Below are 24,632 nucleotides of genomic sequence, written 5' to 3' on the forward strand. Positions count from 1 at the left end.
GGTGTATAAACGACCATGTTATAACGACCGTCCGGCCACTCGAGGATAAAGTAAGTTACATTCATATATTGTACATCAAAACATAGTGTAACATCCTTTTTTTCTCTTATTTTTGCCCTGCTACAAATAACGCATCAAATCGTTATATAACTTCCTTTTAAAAATTCTGCAAGTAGATAACTATGCAAGATTTACCACTATTTTCATTTGTAAGTGTACAGCATAAAAAATGCAAAATTGAATTTTGAAATAATGTATTGTGCGACTCACATTTATACAACATTTTTAATTTCTTACAGCGGTCAAAAAAGTATACAAAAGTATGACACACTGGCTGAAATCTTCAGAAAAGAGGAGCACTGAGTGAAGATTACAAAATACCGAGTTTCAATTCATCATAATGAATAAGTTCTCATGGTTTTTATCACAAAATTTAAATCTTTAAGGAAAATGTTTTTGGACTGTTGATTTTGAAACTTTTCAGAGAAATTTCACCTATTGTAAAAACTTTTGAAATTTTCTATTTTATGTAAAAAATGGAAATGGTTCATCGAATTTAGTCGCTCTCTTCTTCTTCGCTTGCAGCTTCCGATTCACTTGCTGATTCCTCATCTGCTGGTGGAGAATTCTGGAAGAAAAAAAAAGGTCAGAATTATTTAATTTCAACATGTCGAAAATTGTTATAACGACCACATTTCAACAATACAATACTACATTTCAACAATGCAATACCACATTTTAACTAAAAAACACCACATTTCAACAATACAATACTACATTTCAACAATACAATACTACATTTCAACAATGCAATACCACATTTTAACTAAAAAACACCACATTTTAACAATAAAATATCACATTTCAACAATAAAATACCACATTTCAACAATGCAATACCACATTTTAACTAAAAAATACCACATTTTAACAATAAAATATCACATTTTAACTAAAAAACACCACATTTTATTAATAAAATATCACATTTTAACTAAAAAACACCACATTTTAACAATAAAATATCACATTTCATCAATAAAATATCACATTTTAACTAAAAAACACCACATTTCAACAATAAAATATCACATTTTAACTAAAAAACACCACATTTCAACAACAAAATATCACATTTTAACTAAAAAACACCACATTTCAACAACAAAATATCACATTTCATCAATAAAATATCACATTTTAACAATAAAATATCACATTTTAACAATAAAATATCACATTTTAACAATAAAATACCACATTTCAACAATAAAATATTACATTCTAACAATCAAATATCACATTTTAACAACAAAATACCACATTTCAACAATGCAAAACCACATTTCAACAATACAATACCACATTTCAACAATAAAATACCACATTTCAACAATGCAATATCACATTTTAACAATAAAATACCACATTTCAACAATAAAATATCACATTTCAACAATAAAATACCACATTTCATCAATAAAATATCCCATTTCAACAACAAAATATCACATTTCAACAATAAAATATCACATTTTAACAATAAAATATCACATTTCAACAATAAAATATTACATTTCAACAACAAAATATCACATTTCAACAATAAAATATCCCATTTCAACAACAAAATATCACATTTCAACAATAAAATATCACATTTCAACAATAAAATATCACATTTCAACAATAAAATATCTCATTTCAACAATAAAATATCACATTTCAACAATAAAATATCACATTTTAACAATAAAATACCACACTTCAACAATAAAATATCACATTTCAACAATAAAATATCACATTTTAACAATAAAATATCACACTTCAACACTAAAACATCACATTACAACAATAAAATATCACATTTCAACAATAAAATACCACATTTTCAACAATAAAATATCACATTTCAACAACAAAATATAACATTTTAACAATAAAATATCACATTTCAACAATAAAATACCACATTTTAACAATTCAAAACCACATTTCAACAATAAAATATCACATTTCAACAATAAAATACCACATTTTAACAATGCAAAACCACATTTCAACAATAAAATACCACACTTCAACAATAAAATATTACATTTTAACAATAAAATACCACATTTTAACAATGCAAAAACACATTTCAACAATAAAATACCACACTTTAACAATGCAATACCACATTTTAACAATAAAATATCACATTTCAACAATAAAATACCACATTTTAACAATAAAATACCACATTTCAAGAATAAAATATCCCATTTCAACAACAAAATACCACATTTTAACAATAAAATACCACATTTCAAGAATAAAATATCCCATTTCAACAATAAAATACCACATTTCAACAATAAAATACCACATTTCAAGAATAAAATATCCCATTTCAACAATAAAATACCACATTTTAACAATAAAATACCACATTTCAACAATAAAATATCACATTTCAACAACAAAATACCACATTTCAAGAATAAAATACCACATTTTAACAATAAAATACCACATTTCAAGAATAAAATATCCCATTTCAACAATAAAATACCACATTTTAACAAAAAAATATCACATTTCAACAATAAAGTACCTAATTTTAACAATGCAATACCACATTTCAACAATACAATATCACATTTCAACAAAAAAATATCACATTTCAACAATGCAACACAACATTTCAACAATGCAGTACCACATTTCAACAATGCAATATCACATTTCAACAATAAAATATCACATTTCAACAATAAAATATCACATTTCAACAATGCAACACCACATTTCAACAATGCAATACCACACTTAAACAATAAAATATTACATTTTAACAATAAAATACCACATTTTAACAATGCAAAAACACATTTCAACAATAAAATACCACACTTCAACAATGCAATACCACATTTTAATAATAAAATATCACATTTCAACAATAAAATACCACATTTTAACAATAAAATACCACATTTCAAGAATAAAATATCCCATTTCAACAACAAAATACCACATTTTAACAATAAAATACCACATTTCAAGAATAAAATATCCCATTTCAACAATAAAATACCACATTTCAACAATAAAATACCACATTTCAAGAATAAAATATCCCATTTCAACAATAAAAAACCACATTTTAACAATAAAATACCACATTTCAAGAATAAAATACCACATTTTAACAATAAAATACCACATTTCAAGAATAAAATATCCCATTTCAACAATAAAATATCACACTTCAACAATAAAACACCACATTTCAACAATAAAATATCACATTTTAACAATAAAATATCACATTTCAACAATAAAATATCACATTTCAACAATAAAATACCACATTTTCAACAATAAAATACCACATTTCAACAACAAAATATAACATTTCAACAATAAAATATCACATTTTAACAATAAAATATCACATTTCAACAATAAAATACCACATTTTAACAATTCAAAACCACATTTCAACAATAAAATATCACATTTTAACAATAAAATATCACATTTCAACAATAAAATATCCCATTTCAACAACAAAATACCACATTTTAACAATAAAATATCACATTTTAACAATAAAATATCACATTTCAACAATAAAGTACCTAATTTTAACAATGCAATACCACATTTCAACAATATAATACCACATTTTAACAATACAATATCACATTTCAACAATAAAATATCACATTTCAACAATGCAACACCACATTTCAACAATGCAGTATCACATTTCAACAATAAAATATCACATTTCAACAATAAAATATCACATTTCAACAATGCAATACCACATTTCAACAATGCAATATCACATTTCAACAATAAAATATCACATTTCAACAATAAAATACCACATTTTAACAATGCAAAACCACATTTCAACAATAAAATACCACACTTCAACAATAAAATATTACATTTTAACAATAAAAAACCACATTTTAACAATGCAAAAACACATTTCAACAATAAAATACCACACTTCAACAATGCAATACCACATTTTAACAATAAAATATCACATTTCAACAATAAAATACCACATTTTAACAATAAAATACCACATTTCAAGAATAAAATATCCCATTTCAACAACAAAATACCACATTTTAACAATAAAATACCACATTTCAAGAATAAAATATCCCATTTCAACAATAAAATACCACATTTCAACAATAAAACATCACATTTCAAGAATAAAATATCCCATTTCAACAATAAAATACCACATTTTAACAATAAAATACCACATTTCAAGAATAAAATACCACATTTTAACAATAAAATACCACATTTCAAGAATAAAATATCCCATTTCAACAATAAAATACCACATTTCAACAATAAAACATCACATTTCAAGAATAAAATATCCCATTTCAACAATAAAATACCACATTTTAACAATAAAATACCACATTTCAAGAATAAAATACCACATTTTAACAATAAAATACCACATTTCAAGAATAAAATATCCCATTTCAACAATAAAATATCACATTTCAACAATAAAGTACCTAATTTTAACAATGCAATACCACATTTCAACAATACAATATCACATTTCAACAAAAAAATATCACATTTCAACAATGCAACACAACATTTCAACAATGCAGTACCACATTTCAACAATGCAATATCACATTTCAACAATAAAATATCACATTTCAACAATGCAACACCACATTTCAACAATGCAATACCACACTTCAACAATAAAATATTACATTTTAACAATAAAATACCACATTTTAACAATGCAAAAACACATTTCAACAATAAAATACCACACTTCAACAATGCAATACCACATTTTAATAATAAAATATCACATTTCAACAATAAAATACCACATTTTAACAATAAAATACCACATTTCAAGAATAAAATATCCCATTTCAACAACAAAATACCACATTTTAACAATAAAATACCAGATTTCATGAATAAAATATCCCATTTCAACAATAAAATATCACATTTCAACAATAAAATACCACATTTCAAGAATAAAATATCCCATTTCAACAATAAAATACCACATTTTAACAATAAAATACCACATTTCAAGAATAAAATATCACATTTCAACAATAAAATATCACATTTCAACAATAAAATACCACATTTTCAACAATAAAATACCACATTTCAACAACAAAATATAACATTTCAACAATAAAATATCACATTTTAACAATAAAATATCACATTTCAACAATAAAATACCACATTTTAACAATTCAAAACCACATTTCAACAATAAAATATCACATTTTAACAATAAAATATCACATTTCAACAATAAAATATCCCATTTCAACAACAAAATACCACATTTTAACAATAAAATATCACATTTTAACAATAAAATATCACATTTCAACAATAAAGTACCTAATTTTAACAATGCAATACCACATTTCAACAATATAATACCACATTTTAACAATACAATATCACATTTCAACAATAAAATATCACATTTCAACAATGCAACACCACATTTCAACAATGCAGTATCACATTTCAACAATAAAATATCACATTTCAACAATAAAATATCACATTTCAACAATGCAATACCACATTTCAACAATGCAATATCACATTTCAACAATAAAATATCACATTTCAACAATAAAATACCACATTTTAACAATGCAAAACCACATTTCAACAATAAAATACCACACTTCAACAATAAAATATTACATTTTAACAATAAAAAACCACATTTTAACAATGCAAAAACACATTTCAACAATAAAATACCACACTTCAACAATGCAATACCACATTTTAACAATAAAATATCACATTTCAACAATAAAATACCACATTTTAACAATAAAATACCACATTTCAAGAATAAAATATCCCATTTCAACAACAAAATACCACATTTTAACAATAAAATACCACATTTCAAGAATAAAATATCCCATTTCAACAATAAAATACCACATTTCAACAATAAAACATCACATTTCAAGAATAAAATATCCCATTTCAACAATAAAATACCACATTTTAACAATAAAATACCACATTTCAAGAATAAAATACCACATTTTAACAATAAAATACCACATTTCAAGAATAAAATATCCCATTTCAACAATAAAATACCACATTTCAACAATAAAACATCACATTTCAAGAATAAAATATCCCATTTCAACAATAAAATACCACATTTTAACAATAAAATACCACATTTCAAGAATAAAATACCACATTTTAACAATAAAATACCACATTTCAAGAATAAAATATCCCATTTCAACAATAAAATATCACATTTCAACAATAAAGTACCTAATTTTAACAATGCAATACCACATTTCAACAATACAATATCACATTTCAACAAAAAAATATCACATTTCAACAATGCAACACAACATTTCAACAATGCAGTACCACATTTCAACAATGCAATATCACATTTCAACAATAAAATATCACATTTCAACAATGCAACACCACATTTCAACAATGCAATACCACACTTCAACAATAAAATATTACATTTTAACAATAAAATACCACATTTTAACAATGCAAAAACACATTTCAACAATAAAATACCACACTTCAACAATGCAATACCACATTTTAATAATAAAATATCACATTTCAACAATAAAATACCACATTTTAACAATAAAATACCACATTTCAAGAATAAAATATCCCATTTCAACAACAAAATACCACATTTTAACAATAAAATACCAGATTTCATGAATAAAATATCCCATTTCAACAATAAAATATCACATTTCAACAATAAAATACCACATTTCAAGAATAAAATATCCCATTTCAACAATAAAATACCACATTTTAACAATAAAATACCACATTTCAAGAATAAAATACCACATTTTAACAATAAAATACCACATTTCAAGAATAAAATATCACATTTCAACAATAAAATACCACATTTTAACAATGCAATACCACATTTCAACAATACAATACCACATTTTACCAATACAATATCACATTTCAACAAAAAAATATCACATTTCAACAATGCAACACAACATTTCAACAATGCAGTACCACATTTCAACAATGCAATATCACATTTCAACAATAAAATATCACATTTCAACAATAAAATATCACATTTCAACAATGCAACACCACATTTTAACAATGCAATACCACATTTCAACAATGCAATATCACATTTCAACAATAAAATATCACATTTCAACAATAAAATACCACATTTTAACAATGCAAAACCACATTTCAACAATAAAATACCACACTTCAACAATAAAATATTACATTTTAACAATAAAATACCACATTTCAACAATGCAAAACCACATTTCAACAATAAAATACCACACTTCAACAATGCAACAACACATTTCAACAATGCAATACCACATTTCAACAATGCAATATCACATTTCAACAATAAAATATCACATTTCAACAATAAAATACCACATTTTAACAATGCAAAACCACATTTCAACAATAAAATACCACACTTCAACAATAAAATATTACATTTTAACAATAAAATACCACATTTCAACAATGCAAAACCACATTTCAACAATAAAATATCACACTTCAACAATGCAATACCTTATTTCAACAATGCAATACCACATTTCAACAATGCAATACCACATTTCAACAATAAAATATCACATTTCAACAATAAAATACCACATTTTAACAATGCAAAACTACATTTTAACAATACAATATCACATTTCAACAAAAAAATATCACATTTCAACAATGCAACACAACATTTCAACAATGCAGTACCACATTTCAACAATGCAATATCACATTTCAACAATAAAATATCACATTTCAACAATAAAATATCACATTTCAACAATGCAACACCACATTTCAACAATGCAATACCACATTTCAACAATGCAATATCACATTTCAACAATAAAATATCACATTTCAACAATAAAATACCACATTTTAACAATGCAAAACCACATTTCAACAATAAAATACCACACTTCAACAATAAAATATTACATTTTAACAATAAAATACCACATTTCAACAATGCAAAACCACATTTCAACAATAAAATACCACACTTCAACAATGCAACAACACATTTCAACAATGCAATACCACATTTCAACAATGCAATATCACATTTCAACAATAAAATATCACATTTCAACAATAAAATACCACATTTTAACAATGCAAAACCACATTTCAACAATAAAATACCACACTTCAACAATAAAATATTACATTTTAACAATAAAATACCACATTTCAACAATGCAAAACCACATTTCAACAATAAAATATCACACTTCAACAATGCAATACCTTATTTCAACAATGCAATACCACATTTCAACAATGCAATACCACATTTCAACAATAAAATATCACATTTCAACAATAAAATACCACATTTTAACAATGCAAAACCACATTTCAACAATGCAATACCACATTCTAACAATAAAATACCACATTTCAACAATGCAATACCACATTTCAACAATAAAATACCACATTTCAACAATACAATACCAAATTTCAACAATTCAACAAAATAAATAAAAAAATAAAAATACCAAACCGACCTTGCTCTTTACTTCTGCATCCGAGTCGGATGATGAAAGAGAATCGCTTTCCGTTATAAACTCCTTGCTTTTAAACTTGGATGGTGAAACCGTGCTCGACAATGCTTTGGAGGGTTTTGGTGACTTCATCTTCATTTTTCTAAAGTTTGTAAAAATATTTTTTATTTCAAATTTAAAAATTATCCTAAGGTATGTTTTTAAATGCTGTGATCATCAAATTCATAAAAACTTGAGAAAAATGAAACACAGGCCAATAAAGCTTTTCTGGCAATTTCATGATATTATCATTATTTTCTACAAAGATTGTATTATACCCAACAGTAGTAGTATACACATGAATAAACTAAGTCTGGTCCTCATATTTCAATCTTAAAAAAAAATTAAAATCACAATACATTTAATACCCATACATTTTCTAAGTAAAGGTAATGTACATATAAATTTAGCAGGCCAGGTTAAATTAGATGAGATGTGGTTTATGATACCGACAGCATTATATATAGTAGGGTGGGAGAAGATGGGACAGCTTTTCATTCTATTTTCTCGTCCCATTTGGTAGTAAACAAAGAATATTGACCGAATTAAACAGCTGTACCCTTGCGACTCACGTAGACTGATGTTAATTGTTCAAAACATCATCAGGATACTTGGATATTGTGCTAAAGGTGTCCCATCTTACCCCACCCTACTATTTAAATTTTAGCTTTGGGTTACAATACAAATCATACATACTTGGCTGGGGAAGATGAAGTTCTCCCACCACCTTGACTTTTATATTCTTTCATGGCTGCGTCAAATTTAACTTTCGATTTTTGGTACATTCGTTCGAATTTCTACAAAATAATCTACCTTAAGTTCAATTACTTATTAATTACCTTTGAAAAATTCCACAGTTTTGGGTGCGGAAATTATTTACGCTGTGATTGCCGTTTAAAGTCAAGCTACATTGAGCTTGGTAAATAATAAGATGGGTGAACTGTCGGATACAATATTGAGTTTCACAAAAAAATTTTTGAAGAAAGAAAAATTATTAAGAATAGTGCCTTAGTAAAATTTTACACAAATCCAAGCATAGGCAGAACATTAGAAGTTAGAAGTGCTTTGGGTACATTTCACCAATTTTTTTTAAATAGAGGTGACATTATGTTTTAGCAACCTATTTTTACACCTTATTTTTAAAAAATATCATATTCCCTAAATTAACAATATAAAGTCTCTGTTTGATAACTATGAGTGTAACTTTATTTAACAATGTCGCTTTACATTTTACCTAAAGCTAATAAACAATATGATTAGAAGTGAAAAAATCAGTTAAAAAATCCCAAAACCTGTTTCTCATCAGGGTCAATTTTTTTCCATTCCTTTCCAGCAAGTTTGGTAAGTTCTGTGACAGAAATTCCTTTGTTTTCAGCCTTAAATCGACCACGATTTTCGTTCAACCATAAAAAGTAAGCCGATTGTGGACGTTTCGGAGCATTTGGATCTTTTTTCTTCCGTTTCTGGCAAAAAATAGTTGTGATAACCATTAATCGAAGTGTTTTTTTTTTGGATGAATAACTAAATAAATATTTTCCAAAAAATGCTAAACATGATTGAATTTCAAAATGTACAGTCCGAGCATTTTAACTAAATGGTGAAATGTAATACAGTTAAATAGTTCTATTTAAACTCGGATTAATTTTGCATTCAAAAATTCTTCTATATTGTTAGTATTCCACTTTTGTAACTCGACTGTGGGTGTATGACCCATACTCTACTGTGTATAAGCAGGTGTAGGGTCAAAACCCTAAGTCTACATGTTTTATGTCTAAAATCTTTAGATACTGGTAGGGATGCACATTACAGAATAATTAGGTATTCTAGGATATCCTAGAATACTTTAATTCGAATCTAGAATTCCGAATCTAGAATTTCGAATCTTTTTATATTTATAGGAAAAAAAATGTTAACCACAAAGGTCAGTTTGTTGACCCTTTCATAGCAGTCTTGTTGGATCATGAGCTGTAAAATGATCAAAAATTGTACTATAGTTTTTGCGTCATGAAACGAATAGCAGGCTATGAAAAGGCGTTACGAAACGTTTACTCTTGAAAGTCCCACAACCACAAAAATATTTTTTTTTTAAATTAATAAGTTTCAAAAATTGTTAATATAGTATATGAGATGACGTGTAATGACGTCATTAAACAGAATACCGAATCCCGTAATTAGATTCGAATACAAAAGGATTCGAAATTCTGTAATGTCCATCCCTAGATACTGATTCATGCTTAATTGCTTAGTTAAACATATTGGAAAAAAAACAGAAAGTTTTGGCAATTCCCAAAAAGGGTGTTCTTTGCAACCATAATGTTTGTGACCATAAAAGATGCAGCCATAATTAAATAACATAAACCTAAATTGAGTAATAATAATACAATTTAACAAACAGAAATTATAAATTCTAAAAAAATTATCCACAAACCGTTCACCTGGCATTTTTAAACAAAAAAATGACATTTTACCCAAAACCCAAAATACTAGAGAAAAAAAAATTACCACTTTTCCAGGTGTTTCTTTTTGTCTTCTTTCTTTCATCACTTTCTCTTTTTTCCTCTTCTTTGGTTTCTCTTCCACCTCCTCCTCCCCGTCCTCTTCCTCCTCCTCACTTGCTCCTGAGGAAGCACTCCCAACATCAGAGTTGTACTCCTCTTCAACCTATATCAACATCAAAATTTATTAAGAATAAAATTTTGCAAAGCAGAAAAAAAGGAATTGCATTAAAACAGACAAAAATTAACCTGCATCAGAATTTGACCAGATTGAAAATGAAATATTCTTTTTTATTGCAGACACATAAAACAGAACAAAGATATTTATAAAACAGTTTTTAATTAAAAAAAATTCTTTATTTAACACATATAAAAAATATATAAAGGAAAACCAAACAATGAAATCACCTCAGCCACGTTTGTCTCCGGTTGAAAATCATCGTCTTCTGATTCATCATCATCGTCGTCGTCGTCCACTTGTTTCTCTCGTTCCGCTGCCTCCTGTTTCATCCTCTCCATGTAAGGATCGTGGACATCCGCATCCTCATCACTGTCCACCATCAGATCAAAGTCCGCACCATCCTGAAGAGATTAGAGGATTTTGAGGAAAATTTAATTTTTTTTTTCATCTTTTTTTTTTTTTAAATAAAAAATTTCTATGGTTAAATAGATGAATGCAACTTAATTTATTCTTGCGTGGCCGAAAAATTAAAGTCATTATAACAAGGGTGTTCTGTTTCATTCACCTCGTGTCAGCTTACGAATTACAAAGTGAATTTGTGGGTATACAGTTTTTTTTTATCTTATGGATGACAATTTGGACAACCCATTAGTGACCACTGGGTTAGAGCAATTGCCGTTTAGTCTGTAGCATTGGGGAGCCTTGAACCCATAACATCTGGGTTAGAGACTGGCGAGCTAACCAACTGTGTACGGCTCTGGATATGACTTATTTATGTGATATGCACAAAAATGGAGGGTAGGCATATGATATCCATCTTTGGGCATGTTTGTGTACAATGTGTAAAGGGTGCAATTGGCACAGGTGCACCATTGGCACACAGTGGCCAACAGCCATATATTGTGCAATATTCAGGGTGAAAATATAAATTTAAAAATTACTTTTAAACAATAGCTTGTAGCGCTCATTCCTGTGTGCGTGTGTGTGTGTGCGAAACGCCCCTTTTTATTTGCCTTCTTCTTCCGTTCTCTTTCGTGTTTCGCGTGCGTTCAAAACCGAATCATTACAATATATCCAACGAGCAATAAGCATCGTCGCTACATTTTGGTGACCTCGACGCAAGATACGTTTTATCTTGCTGGTTAAAAATGACAGAAAGCGCAGTGACTTTGAAACTTCCTACCTTTTGGACAGAACAAGCAAGAGTCTGGTTTCAACAAACAGAAGCTCAATTTGCCTTGAGAAAAATAACTTGCGATGAAACTAAATACTTCTACGTCGTCTCGTCGCTTGATCAAAAAACTGCAAGCAGGTTGGTCGATCTGTTAGAAGAACCACCAAGGGACAATAAATATGGGAAGATTAAACAGCGACTTCTGGATGTGTTTAGTCTCTCTGAATATGAACGAGCGGCAAAGCTACTAAACATAAAAGAGCTAGGAGACAAAAAGCCTTCTGAGCTCATGGATGAGATGTTGTCTCTTATGTGCGGACATACCAATTGCTTTGTGTTCCGCTACATTTTCCTACAAGCCCTCCCTGAAGAAATACGCTTAGTCATAGCAAAAGAAGACTTTGAAGACCCCCGAGCCACCGCTTTACAAGCCGATGTTCTCTGGAATTCGCAAAGTCACGATTATCACATTTCGAAGGTGAAGAAACGTGATGAAGAACTGCAGAATTTCAAAACAAGAACCCGGAACGCACCAAAACTGTGCTATTACCACGAACGTTTTGGACAAAGGGCTACCAAGTGTCAGAAACCTTGCAATTGGCAGGGAAACGAATAAGCCGGTCGCTTTTAACATCATCAGCGACCGGCCGCAGCAACACTTTATTTTACATCCGGGACAGAAATACGTGTCAAAAATTCTTAGTAGACACCGGCGCTGAAATAAGTGTCTATCCTGCGTCTGCGTTACAACGCAGGAGTTCAACACGTGGCAAAGAGCTTTTGGCAGCAAACGGCACGAACATTCCAACGTATGGTTCGAGACAACTCCAATTGGATTTCGCAATCGGCACGTTTTCTTGGACATTTACTCTTGCCAAAGTTACGCAACCGCTTCTCGGCGCAGACTTCTTGCGCGCACATTCGTTGATGATCGACCTTAAGCGTAATCGTCTGCTGCATGCAAAGTTTTTCTCAAGCGTCCCTCTTCAAACTACCAATGAAGCCGCACCGCAGCTGAACACAATGGCCTCTAGTGATAACGTGTTCGCAAGACTTCTCTCTAAATATCCGGACAGCACAGCACCAACACTTCCTGCTTCATTACCCAAACACAACGTCGAACATTACATTGCTACAACAGGACCGCCCATACACTCAAAAGCTCGAAGATTATCACCCGAGAAACTTTCGATAGCTAAACAAGAATTTAGGAAAATGCTGGAGATGGGAGTAATTCGAAGATCATCGAGCCCATGGTCATCACCACTCCACATGGTTCCAAAGGACGGTACTGGTTGGCGTCCATGCGGTGATTATCGCAGGTTAAACGCTGTCACTGAACCGGATAGGTATGCATTGCCGCATATCCAGGATTTCTCAGTCGGCTTATCAGGTGCAAAGTTCTTTTCAAAAATAGATTTGGTTCGTGGCTACCACCAAGTCCCTGTCGCAGAGCAAGACATCCCAAAAACAGCAGTCGTTACTCCATTCGGTTTGTTCGAGTTCATTCGAATGCCTTTCGGAATGAAGAACTCTGCACAAGTTTTCCAACGATTGATGGACAGCATTTGCCAATCCATGAAGTTCGCCTTCGTTTACTTGGACGACATACTCATCGCAAGCAAATCATTGAAGCAACACCTTTCTCATCTCAATGAACTTTTCCAACGTTTGTCGGACAATGGCTTAGTGATTAATTTGAAGAAATGTTCTTTTGGGAAACCACATATCGACTTTTTAGGTCATCACGTTGATGCAAATGGAGCCAAACCACTTCCCCGCAAAGTAGCAGCAATACAACGCTTTCCACGACCTGATACTATCAAAGCCCTGCAACAATTCGCAGGAATGGTAAATTTCTACCACCGGTTCATACCTTCTGCAGCAAGTATCATGCAAGAAATATACAAAGCGTTAGCAAACAAACCTAAACAACTACTTTGGACGAAGGAATTAGAATCCAGCTTCAATAACGCAAAAACTGCGTTAAAAGAAGCGGTAACGCTTGTTCATCCAAAGCCACAAGCGCCAATATCGTTGACAACGGACGCTTCAGACCATGCTGTAGGCGGTGTTTTGGAACAACACGTTGATGGTCACTGGAGACCGTTGGCATTCTTCAGTCGACAGTTACGACCTGCGGAAAAGAAATACAGCACCTTCGACAGAGAACTGCTGGCCCTTCATCTGGCCGTTCGCCATTTTCGTTACTTTGTAGAAGGAACAAAGTTTACAGCATATACCGACCATAAGCCATTAACATTTGCCTTTCAAAAGGCAGCTGATCCTTGGTCCGCTAGACAACAACGACATCTTAGTAGCATATCTGAATATACAACTGATGTTCGATATGTTAAAGGAAAGAACAACGTGGTGGCAGACGCTCTGTCACGTTCTTATGTTTCCGCAATACAGACCCAACCAATCGATCTGGATTTCAGCAAACTAGCTGAAGCGCAATGTTGTGACGAAATCACTGCATACCGCACAGCGATGACATCTTTACAGTTCGAAGATATAGCCGTCAATCAATCGCAAGCGACATTATTGTGTGACGTATCTACTGGAACCCCGAGACCAGTAATTCCCACAAGTTGGAAACGGCGAATCTTTGATGCTGTTCACGGGTTGTGTCATCCTTCAGTGCGGACGACTCAGAAAATCATAACAAGTAAATTCGTATGGCATGGAATCAAAAAGGAAGTTCGTCTTTGGGCACAACAATGCATACAATGCCAAAGATCCAAAATCCATCGCCACGTCCAAGCACCACTCGAACAAATTGCTGTGCCCGATGCGCGGTTCAGCCACATCCACATCGACATCGTTGGGCCATTACCAGAGTCAAAGGGATATAAATACCTGCTAACTATCGTAGACCGATACACCCGATGGCCAGAAGCTATTCCTTTGGAAGAAACCACAACCGTTAGTTGTGCAAGAGCTTTTGCTTATCATTGGATCTCCCGGTTCGGTGTTCCAAACAACATGACGTCTGACAGAGGGCCACAATTCACATCAAGTATGTGGAAAGAAGTTTGTAATATGCTTGGCATCAAGCACCAGTGCACCACGGCATTTCATCCCCAGGCCAATGGCCTGGTCGAACGTTTCCACAGACACCTCAAGTCGGCACTGACCTCACGCCTTTCAAACACAAATTGGCGCGATGAGCTACCATGGGTACTGCTGGGAATTCGCACCATGCCGAAAGAGGATTTAAACACCTCAAGCGCAGAGCTGGTATACGGGTCGACCCTGCAAGTTCCGGGAGATTTCGTCGCCACCGTACACCAAGAACCCGCACCATCAGAGTATCTTCGAACACTGCGCGAAGCACTGGCTAAACTGTTGCCAATGCCTACTACAAAACATTGTTACCGTAAACATTTTATTCCTCGTATGTTATTGCGCAGTTCCTTTGTTTTTGTAAGAAAAGATTCCTATAAACCCCCCCTTAATCCTCCATATGAAGGCCCATTTAAGGTTGAACAACGCCACGAAAAATATTTTGTTTTGGACATTGGTGGCAAATCACAAACTGTGTCCATCGACAGACTTAAACCAGCCAATGTTGACCTATCGCAACCCTTACCAATTCCAAACCTTAAAAAGCGTGGTCGGCCTCGAAAAAATTAAGTCGTTTCTGGGGGGAGGTGTGTAGCGCTCATTCCTGTGTGCGTGTGTGTGTGTGCGAAACGCCCCTTTTTATTTGCCTTCTTCTTCCGTTCTCTTTCGTGTTTCGCGTGCGTTCAAAACCGAATCATTACAATATATCCAACGAGCAATAAGCATCGTCGCTACAAGCTAGACAAATTTATTTTTCTAATATTCTTTGGGCACACAAATGTACGGTAGTCACAAAGTGCACAACAGCCACAGAATGTGCAACAGGTACATTGTGCACAGTGATACCATAGTGCACACTAAGTATAATAATTACCTTTCCAATATTCTTTATCTTCAGTTGTTTATTATGAACGAAATCGTACAAAGAAGCATATTGGTCTCTGTAAAAAAACAAAAAATAAAAATGTTTAAAAAAATAACAAATTTCAATTAAAATAGACACAAAAATTGAAAAAAACAACATATTTTTTTACACTAACATACCTTTCAATATTGCTGAAAACAAAATTATTTTTGCTCCGTGTTTCGATTTCGAAATCAAACGATTTGTTGATTTTCGTTGTTCCACGAGCAAAATTTACGTAAGCAATCTCGTCAAAACGGATGTGGACAGGTGGTTTGTGGACGTACATAAATCCTCGCTCCAGAGGGAACAGGAAACCAGATGATGCTTTGTAAGTGCAGGTGATCGACTGGACACCATTTAAACTGGGGAGGATGTAAAGTTGAAAATACTGGAACGGTTTAAACTGGGGAGTATGTAAAGTTGAAAATACTGGAAAGGTTTAAACTGATGAACATTTTCAAGGGACAGTATATAAAATGTGAAAAATACCTTTATAAACATAATTTCCACCATGTAATAAAATGTTGAGAAGACTTTAAATAAAGGGCCGTTACATAAGCTGGGCAGGGTAAAGTAAAAATGCTGCTCAAAATAATAAAAATATAAAACAATATTTATTTTTACCCCTTAAATGAGCCAGGAACAGTGATTTTCCTTTGCACAAGATGTTTCATTACACGACTAACAACTTCATACATTGGACCTGACATGTCTTTCTGTAATTTTCCACCAAAACGTTCCTCGATTTCATCACTGAATAGAAATAGTAAAAAATATAAATAGAGAAATTTTATATTTCATAAATAGTTTCAAGTTTTGTACACACAGTTTGTAATTTTTATGTGAAAATTACCTAAAAAAATTCTGTAAAAAAGCATAAGACACATTTTCTGGGGTACCATGGTAAAGCACACAATAGGAGCTAAATTTCAGACCAGAGTTGGCCCATTACCCCAACACCTAGGGTGCTACAACCCATTAGTGACTAAATTTCCCAAAGAAATTTCTTCTAAAAGCGACGTAAAATCAGAATTAGTTTGATTGACAGGCATTGAAACCGGTATCTTTTGGTTACAACGCAAGCACTTAACTAATGAAATTCTAAGACAGACCACAAGACACTAACTCAGGCAATGATAGTTCCACAGCAAGATCATCTTCTTTGTAAAACAGCAATATAAGGAAATGATATCTCGTCATTCCTTGTTTTAATGGAGGGTCTAAACTAACCTGGGAACAAAATAACAAAACTGTTTTCTTCAAAATCGGTTCCATTTGAGAAAAAATAACGTTTTTTAAGAAAAAAAAGCGTATTTGATTAAGAGAAAAAAATACGTTTTTTGGTCTAGACATAATTTGTTCAAATTTTTATACTGTAACTGTACAAAAATTTGCATTTGTTAAAATTTAAAAAAAAATTCTGACTGTTAAGTGTTTAAATTTATTAAAATTTAAAAAAATTATTGAAGTTTTAACTAGGTATTTAATAAATCCGTATATTCTTAAAATATCGGCCTCCAACCAGGGTAAAAAATATACAAATAAATGACCTATTGCATAATCACATAACATTAAAACATACTAGCATAGCACCCACCACAAAGAATATTTGCCGTTGGTCTTTATGGGGAAGAAGGAACAATCTTAATATCGAAGTGTAAGTAATTTTGTAATCAAATGTTTTTCCATGGAGTTGAATGAACTTGGGATACATACGTATGTCGTATCGTCCTCTGTGGATTTTGTTGGTTTAGAAAAACTACCTGACTTTTAAGAAAAACCTTATTTAATAATGCTCTTTTAGAGTCGAGAGCCCACGAGTATATAACTTAGGTTATTTCCCGAACATAAAAGTTAGGTTACAGAAAAAAATATTGTCAAATAAAATCCAATGAATATGTAGAGAAATTATATATCCTTCTTCAATCTTGCAAAAGTAAAACGTGCTTTTTCAATTTAAAGACCTATTCCAAGAAAGCCAAATCATTTATTTTGAAGTGCATCGGTTAGAGTTGGGAAACTTCAAAATTGTTTTGAGAGGTAGGCCATAGATTCTTATTGGGCTATCAGGAAAGTATATTCGGACAGCTAAAAAAGTGCCATAACTGAGACTTGAATGTTTTAGGTACTCGGCTGAAAATTGGGCTGAACGTTGTTAGTAATTCTGTACTCGGCTGGGCGTTTGTGCCAAACTTTAACGGCTCTGGCTCTTTTTCAACACACAATGCTATGGTGTATGAAGCTTTCATATACTTAAACCCACCTTGGTGTAAGACATTGTAGATCTTGGAAAACACAAATCGCTGTTCCTTTGACTTGTAATACGTCAGCCTTTGCCATCACATTATCATGGAAATCCTAAATAATACAAGAAGATGTTTAATTTAAAAAAATTGTAGCAAAATGAAGAATCAAGCACATAACTTGCTTGTAAGAAAATCTATAAAAAATGTATAAACAGTCACAAAACAAAAGTTACAATAGTACCTACAAATCTACAATAAATATTACCTACTAACAAATCAACCTGTACCAAGAAAACAAGCACGAAAAAAAACAAAAACAAAACTACAAAAAATTTAACAACAACTATAAAAAAATTATCAAAATGAGAATATAATAAAAAAAAACATCAAAATGTAATCTATAAAAAAGAGAACAAAAAAAGAACAAACACAAGAAAACAAGCACACAGGTTAACATTGTCAAAATAAAAACAAGAACAAAACTACAAAAAAATTAACAACGACAATAAAAACTACAAACAAAAAAACAAAAATTTAACAAAAAGAGATCTATGAAAAACACAAGAATAAAAAATACAAACAATCAACAAGCACAAGAAAACAAGCACACACCTTAACTTTGTCGATCATTTCATCTTGTGAGGGTGGAATGAAAAATCTCATTTCCATGAGTGATAACTCGGAATCATCATTTTGATGAAACTCCATTGTTACCTCGTCTTTATTTTGCGTGCATTGTGAAACGTTGTTTAATGGGATTTCAAAAGAGAGTTTTTGGCCGACTTGAAACATCATTTCATTGCCTGGGTGAGAAAAAATGAAATAAAAATATTGATGAAATGAAGTTCTATGTATTTTTAATTTAAAAAAATAAAAAAGGGTACTGTAACTTAAATTGTTTTTTTGCAATGTTTGGTAAAAAAAGAAAGTCAAAAGTAAGATTTTGGCGGACTTAAATATCCTTTCTTTGCCTGGATAAGCAAAAGAGATTAAACATAAAGTATGGAGGTATTATAACTGTTTTGTAAGTTTTATTATATCTATTTGCTGGGGTTTTTTGTGTATTTTTTTGTATGCACCAGTTCATTAAATTACAAAGTGTTTTAAACTACAAGGTTGAGGTCATACACCTTTAGGTTAGAACATTAAGTGTTTTTCCCAAGGACAAATAATAAAAAGCGATTACATAGCCCTAGGCAGTGTTTTTTATAAAACAATTTCATTTAAATCACCTTCAAAATCAGTAGTACCCCAATTCCACCCCTTCCCACTTAGCTCCTGGTGTTCCAAATCAATCTTGTAATAATTCTTCACAAAATCTTTAAGCCGTTCAAATTCCTTTGAAACAATAAAACAGATGATTTAAATCTAATTAAAGAAATTTAACTTATTTGTTCTGAAACTTCTTCCAAAAAAGTTATTTATATTAAATAATTGAAATTGCTGTGCTTGTTAAAAATATTGTGTATACCCATTTGCTATACTGAATTTGAAACGTTTGTTTTTTTGATAACAAAAAGTACTTTTGTCAGAAATATTTTTTATGCGTTATTACAAACAATCTGTGCACAGATTTTATTCTGAATTGGCAAAGTTGAGTGAATTTTGGAGAAAACCCCAAGTAATGCGCATAAATAAATATTAAAGAATTTAGACTTACAAGTATAAGATATATGACATAGTCTACATACTGGTACAAACCATTTCTTTGAAGCCATCAAATCTGAACACTTGTCCACTATTCATTTGAAACTTAAGTTCAAAATCTCGTGCCACTCTTCGCCACAAAGCCGAGTGCAAATCATTTTGTTGAATGGAGTCAATTTTGCCGGTCTTGTTATTTTTGAAAACTATTTTTTCCTTTAAAAGTTGCAAGCGACCATCGTGCTGAAAGAGATAACATGAATTTAGCGTTTAATTTTTTTAAGCTGTTATATAGAGATCAATATACCCTGGATAATGCATTGATTGTCCTTAAGTTGAAAAATAACATGAAAAAAGTAGGTTTATGCTCTTGGTAATCAACATATTTTTTCTTCAATAATGCGTAAAAAGTAGTAGCTATATATATATATACTTGGTAATGTTTTGTATAAAACTTAATAAAAGCATTTCAATATTTTGATTGCGGCTAGGCACAGAGGTCAAAACTTAACGTATTGGACGTATATAACAACATTGCGCCAAATATACAACGTTATATGTAAGGTATTCGTCATTTACAATTCATAATTATTTTACTTTACATTTACCAGCCAGTTAAAAGTGCTACACAAATAAACAAGTAATATTACATACCATAGCTCCACGATTTTCTTGGAATACATTCTTATAATCAAGAAACTGTCCATTTTCAGTCATTTTACCCTCAATAAATGAGAAAATGGCTCGCTCGGAAAAAAACACACGGTGTGCAAAATATTTCGCGGGAATGGGGATTTTTTGGCGCTCTCTGTCATAAACATCTAATAAATTAAAATAAAATCGTCCCTTTGACTTTTTAAAAACAATCTTCGAACACTTCTGTTTTATTTTTTGAAATAATTTCTACGCTTTTAAACTTTTGTAAGATAACACGCACAGCAAACAGAACCAATTTAATGATTTATTTTGCATTTATTTACAGCACGCAATTTACAAATTTCATCCAGGTTCCCATTTCAACCGAAAAGTGAAGCCGACTTCTTGCATTTGATAACTTTCTTTATCTTGCACCTTTTGCAGATTCGGGCGACTTCGCCTGCATTAAATTTGGTCGGCAAATTTAAGATATTGGTACTGTAAAATAAGATGGATATATGGTAGGGTGGGGGAAGATGGGACACCTTCTCGTTCTATTTTCTTGTCGTATTTGGTAGTAAACAAATAAAATGCAAAAAAAATTTGTAAAACTGTATCCTCACGATTTCCATAAACCGTTGTTAATTGTTTAAAACATTATGTGCTAATGGTGTCTCCTCTACCCCCACCCTACTATAGTGTTTACTGAGTGCGGTATACTTACGATTGAACACGAAGCAAGGGTATGTACAAAATCCTGGCGAGCACTTGTTACGATGTGAGTTTCTAGAAGCGACTATAGCAGTGACTTTCATGCTTATATCGTCGATGCCGGCTTTTATATCAAAGTCCATCATTTGAACAAAACTTTCCATGATGACTCTATCTTCCTTCGTTACGCGAGGACATCGACGCTGCCCTTTCTGCATGACATGAAATATAAATAAATGGGTATATGAAAGGATAAAGAAATGCGTAAATTAATGAATGAAAGGATAAATGAATGCCAAACGTTTTTAATGCATTTTTCTGTTTTTCTGTGCGATTTAGAGATTGGACAATAGTAGTCATTCGGTGCTTATAGGGGGCTTTTGCATCGTAAACCAAAGGGTACAGGGTAAGATGCTACTATCTATACCATTGTGGATATGTGTGTTTTGGGGCGGGACACTTAACGTCGTTCAATGCTCCAACAGCCGTACACAAGTCGTAAGATAATGAAACAATCACTCACAAAGTTACATAAGTTAAACTCGTAGGCGGACACGAGGTGTATGAAACAGAACACCCGTGTTATAACGACGACCATTATTATCCCACCACGCGAGGATAAAAAGTTGTTATTTATACTGTGTAGTTTATATATTGCTATACTGCTAAAACTAAAGTTTTCAGACATTTTTTACAATTTAAACGTGTAGTAAATTAGAATTAGCCCAAATCACATGCGTCATATTACTTACTGCCCCGCATTGTGTGTAATCAGCTGAAATAAATAAAGATATTGTTAAAATTAAATATTAGCATATTATGTTCAGTATTTAATAGGCTGGGGTCGGATGGGTTACGATTTTATTTGTTTTATTGTCGCGTTTGGTAACAAAACAAAGAATATTTACAAAACTATATATATAGCCGTATTCTCAGGACTTTAAAAGAGCGTTGGTAATTGTTACAAAGACGATTAGGAAATATTTATCTTACTCCACAGTACTATACTTAAAATTAAAAGTTAATAATAAAATTGTAATATTATTTTCCCTGTAAGAGCAAAACAAGACAAGAGAAAAAAAATAACAATTCATATTTGCAAACATCCACGTGCTAATGTGCCATTCTATTCGTTTTATGTACGATTATTTAAAAAAAAAATTAATTTAATGAACTCACGGTGGCAAAACGGTAGCCTGTTGTCCCATTCACCGTTCGGTAAACATGTTAGCAGCTCTTCACCGAACGTGTACATCCAATCCTCGCACGCAACTCGGCACTTCGTGACGTCATTTGTTGTTGTGCAATTTATTGAGGCATGCTTCGGGGCTTCTAGGTTTGGGCAACCTGAAAATCAAACGTAAGAATAAATTTAAGAAAAAAATAAGTCATTTTTTGGTATTGCTTTTAGTGACTTATAGTGGAATTGGTTAAGTGATTTGAAACTGGAAAAATCGTAACATTTAAGCGATTTTTTTTACAGTTTTATTATTTATCCCAAATTTAATATAGAGTAAAGCGGTAGAAAATGGGACATATTTTTTGTTCGCCCCCATTTGGTAGTAAACTGTTATCAGTTGTTTAAAACACGATCATGATATTTGGATATTGTGTGTTAAAGGTCTTTCCCTACCCTAACATATAGATTTACTTGTCTCTTAAACAGGCTTACCAACGAAGAATTTAAATTTGTAAATGGATACAGAGACGCTCAATTGAGATCTCGGGTCCCACCAAAGTTTCAAAAAACAAAACAGGCTTTAAAAAAAGCGTCTAAAATCGAACTGCCTGGTTTTATACCAGATAAATGGCCACTAAATGATAATTTATGTTACGTTTAACTGTAACTTAAAATAACCAAAAACTAATGCAAATGATTGTTAAAATAACCTACCTGATACAATTGCAATAAAACACGCGAAAACGATTTTACACAGCATTGTTTAAAATACTCGCGATCTCTGAAAGTAAATAATTAAAGTTTTCGGGATTTTCATACCAGAAAATTAGCGTTTACGCTACGGTTATCGACTGCCTTGTTACTATGTCTTAATTTGGTTAGACATTTAAACTTGCCCTACGCCTACATTATTGCGTAACATGTGGCGATGTAGCGGAACGATTCCGTTTTTAAGACGAAAAAGAAAAAATTGCACACGCAGTCAGCCAAGTGTTCTGTGACGTGCAAAACAACTGCTGTGATGTCACAGAGGAATTCGAGACCGTGACGCACCAGTGGTGTCGGCAAATTTATGTCTAGCAAATCCGTGCAAAAAGAAAGTCTTAAAAAGGGAGTTTCTCCTAAAGCAGGGAAACCGTTTCTGAAACGTAAGCAGTGCCGAGTGTAAAACCATTATCCAAGTACAGTGTGCACAAAGTTATGTTTATCAATACAAAATACACTATACATGGACAGCATTCATATTACATGACAGACTGTATGAGTATCGTTGCGGGTGGTAAACAATGGTTTAATAACATTCCGGTGGTTTATTTGACGTTGTAGCTTGGGCGGCTGAATAGATAACCGTACATAGAAACAATTTCTGTGAAATAAATTGCAAAATGAACAACTTGTTGTGAAATTAAAACAAAAAACATAAAAGACAAAGTTACAAACCGAGTTGGTATAATATACATAAGGTATATGACACAGAACGCCCGTGTTTTAACGACTGTCGTTGCCGCGCCACGCGGGAATAAACAGAAAAATTCATATTTATTCACAATTGTCGCTAAAAATAGATCAAAAGTCCAGGACGAATCACGTTAAATCAGCGTTTCCTAAACTGGGGTAAATTTACCCCTGAGGGTAAATTTATTCGTATTTAAAGGGTAAATGAGCTAGCAATCGAAAACCACATCAGAGT

General features: G+C 31.8%; 3 protein-coding genes across 3 annotated transcripts; 1 reads left to right on the forward strand and 2 right to left on the reverse strand.

Annotated features, from left to right (window-relative positions):
- Positions 1 to 237: 237 nt before the first annotated feature.
- Positions 238 to 21,226, reverse strand: LOC149738730 (FACT complex subunit SSRP1). The gene is made up of 16 exons (XM_089874353.1): positions 21,070 to 21,226; positions 20,473 to 20,658; positions 20,004 to 20,109; positions 19,384 to 19,574; positions 18,789 to 18,883; positions 18,123 to 18,258; positions 17,652 to 17,755; positions 17,150 to 17,278; positions 16,663 to 16,887; positions 16,493 to 16,559; positions 11,603 to 11,776; positions 11,202 to 11,360; positions 9,992 to 10,162; positions 9,396 to 9,496; positions 8,664 to 8,802; positions 238 to 628 (listed from the first exon to the last, which is right to left on the reverse strand). Exons 1-16 carry the CDS (start codon positions 21,130 to 21,132, stop codon positions 557 to 559), a joined length of 2,118 nt encoding a protein of 705 aa, XP_089730479.1. The 5' UTR covers positions 21,133 to 21,226; the 3' UTR covers positions 238 to 556.
- Positions 12,435 to 13,180, forward strand: LOC149738731 (uncharacterized). Its single transcript, XM_089874416.1, has one exon. The coding sequence runs from the start codon at positions 12,524 to 12,526 to the stop codon at positions 13,163 to 13,165; it is 642 nt and encodes a 213-aa protein (XP_089730542.1). The 5' UTR covers positions 12,435 to 12,523; the 3' UTR covers positions 13,166 to 13,180.
- A 132-nt stretch (positions 21,227 to 21,358) lies between the features above and the next one.
- LOC149738732 (uncharacterized) lies at positions 21,359 to 23,848 on the reverse strand. The gene is made up of 5 exons (XM_089874426.1): positions 23,657 to 23,848; positions 22,942 to 23,109; positions 22,515 to 22,537; positions 21,776 to 21,974; positions 21,359 to 21,511 (listed from the first exon to the last, which is right to left on the reverse strand). Exons 1-5 carry the CDS (start codon positions 23,700 to 23,702, stop codon positions 21,432 to 21,434), a joined length of 516 nt encoding a protein of 171 aa, XP_089730552.1. The 5' UTR covers positions 23,703 to 23,848; the 3' UTR covers positions 21,359 to 21,431.
- Between the last annotated feature and the right edge of the window lie 784 nt (positions 23,849 to 24,632).

The sequence above is a fragment of the Ciona robusta genome, chromosome 3, assembly GCF_009617815.1.
Source record: "Ciona robusta chromosome 3, ASM961781v2".
Taxonomy (NCBI): domain Eukaryota; kingdom Metazoa; phylum Chordata; class Ascidiacea; order Phlebobranchia; family Cionidae; genus Ciona; species Ciona robusta.

Bases quoted from the DNA above. Each gene is read 5' to 3' on its own strand.
- LOC149738730 (XM_089874353.1), bottom strand. From the start codon at position 21,132: ATGACTGAAAATGGACAGTTTCTTGATTATAAGAATGTATTCCAAGAA. The intron at 17,756-18,122 runs GTGGGTGCTATG...TTTTGTTCCCAG, and splicing joins AACGGCAAATATTCTTTGTG to GTTAGTTTAGACCCTCCATT. The intron at 9,497-9,991 runs GTTTTGGGATTT...ATTATTTTGTAG, and splicing joins TTGACCCTGATGAGAAACAG to AAATTCGAACGAATGTACCA.
- LOC149738732 (XM_089874426.1), bottom strand. From the start codon at position 23,702: ATGCTGTGTAAAATCGTTTTCGCGTGTTTTATTGCAATTGTATCAG. The intron at 23,110-23,656 runs GTAGGTTATTTT...TTTGATTTTCAG, and splicing joins TTTTATTGCAATTGTATCAG to GTTGCCCAAACCTAGAAGCC. The intron at 21,975-22,514 runs GTAAGTAATATG...CATGTCATGCAG, and splicing joins ATTACACACAATGCGGGGCA to AAAGGGCAGCGTCGATGTCC.
- LOC149738731 (XM_089874416.1), top strand. From the start codon at position 12,524: ATGACAGAAAGCGCAGTGACTTTGAAACTTCCTACCTTTTGGACAGAA.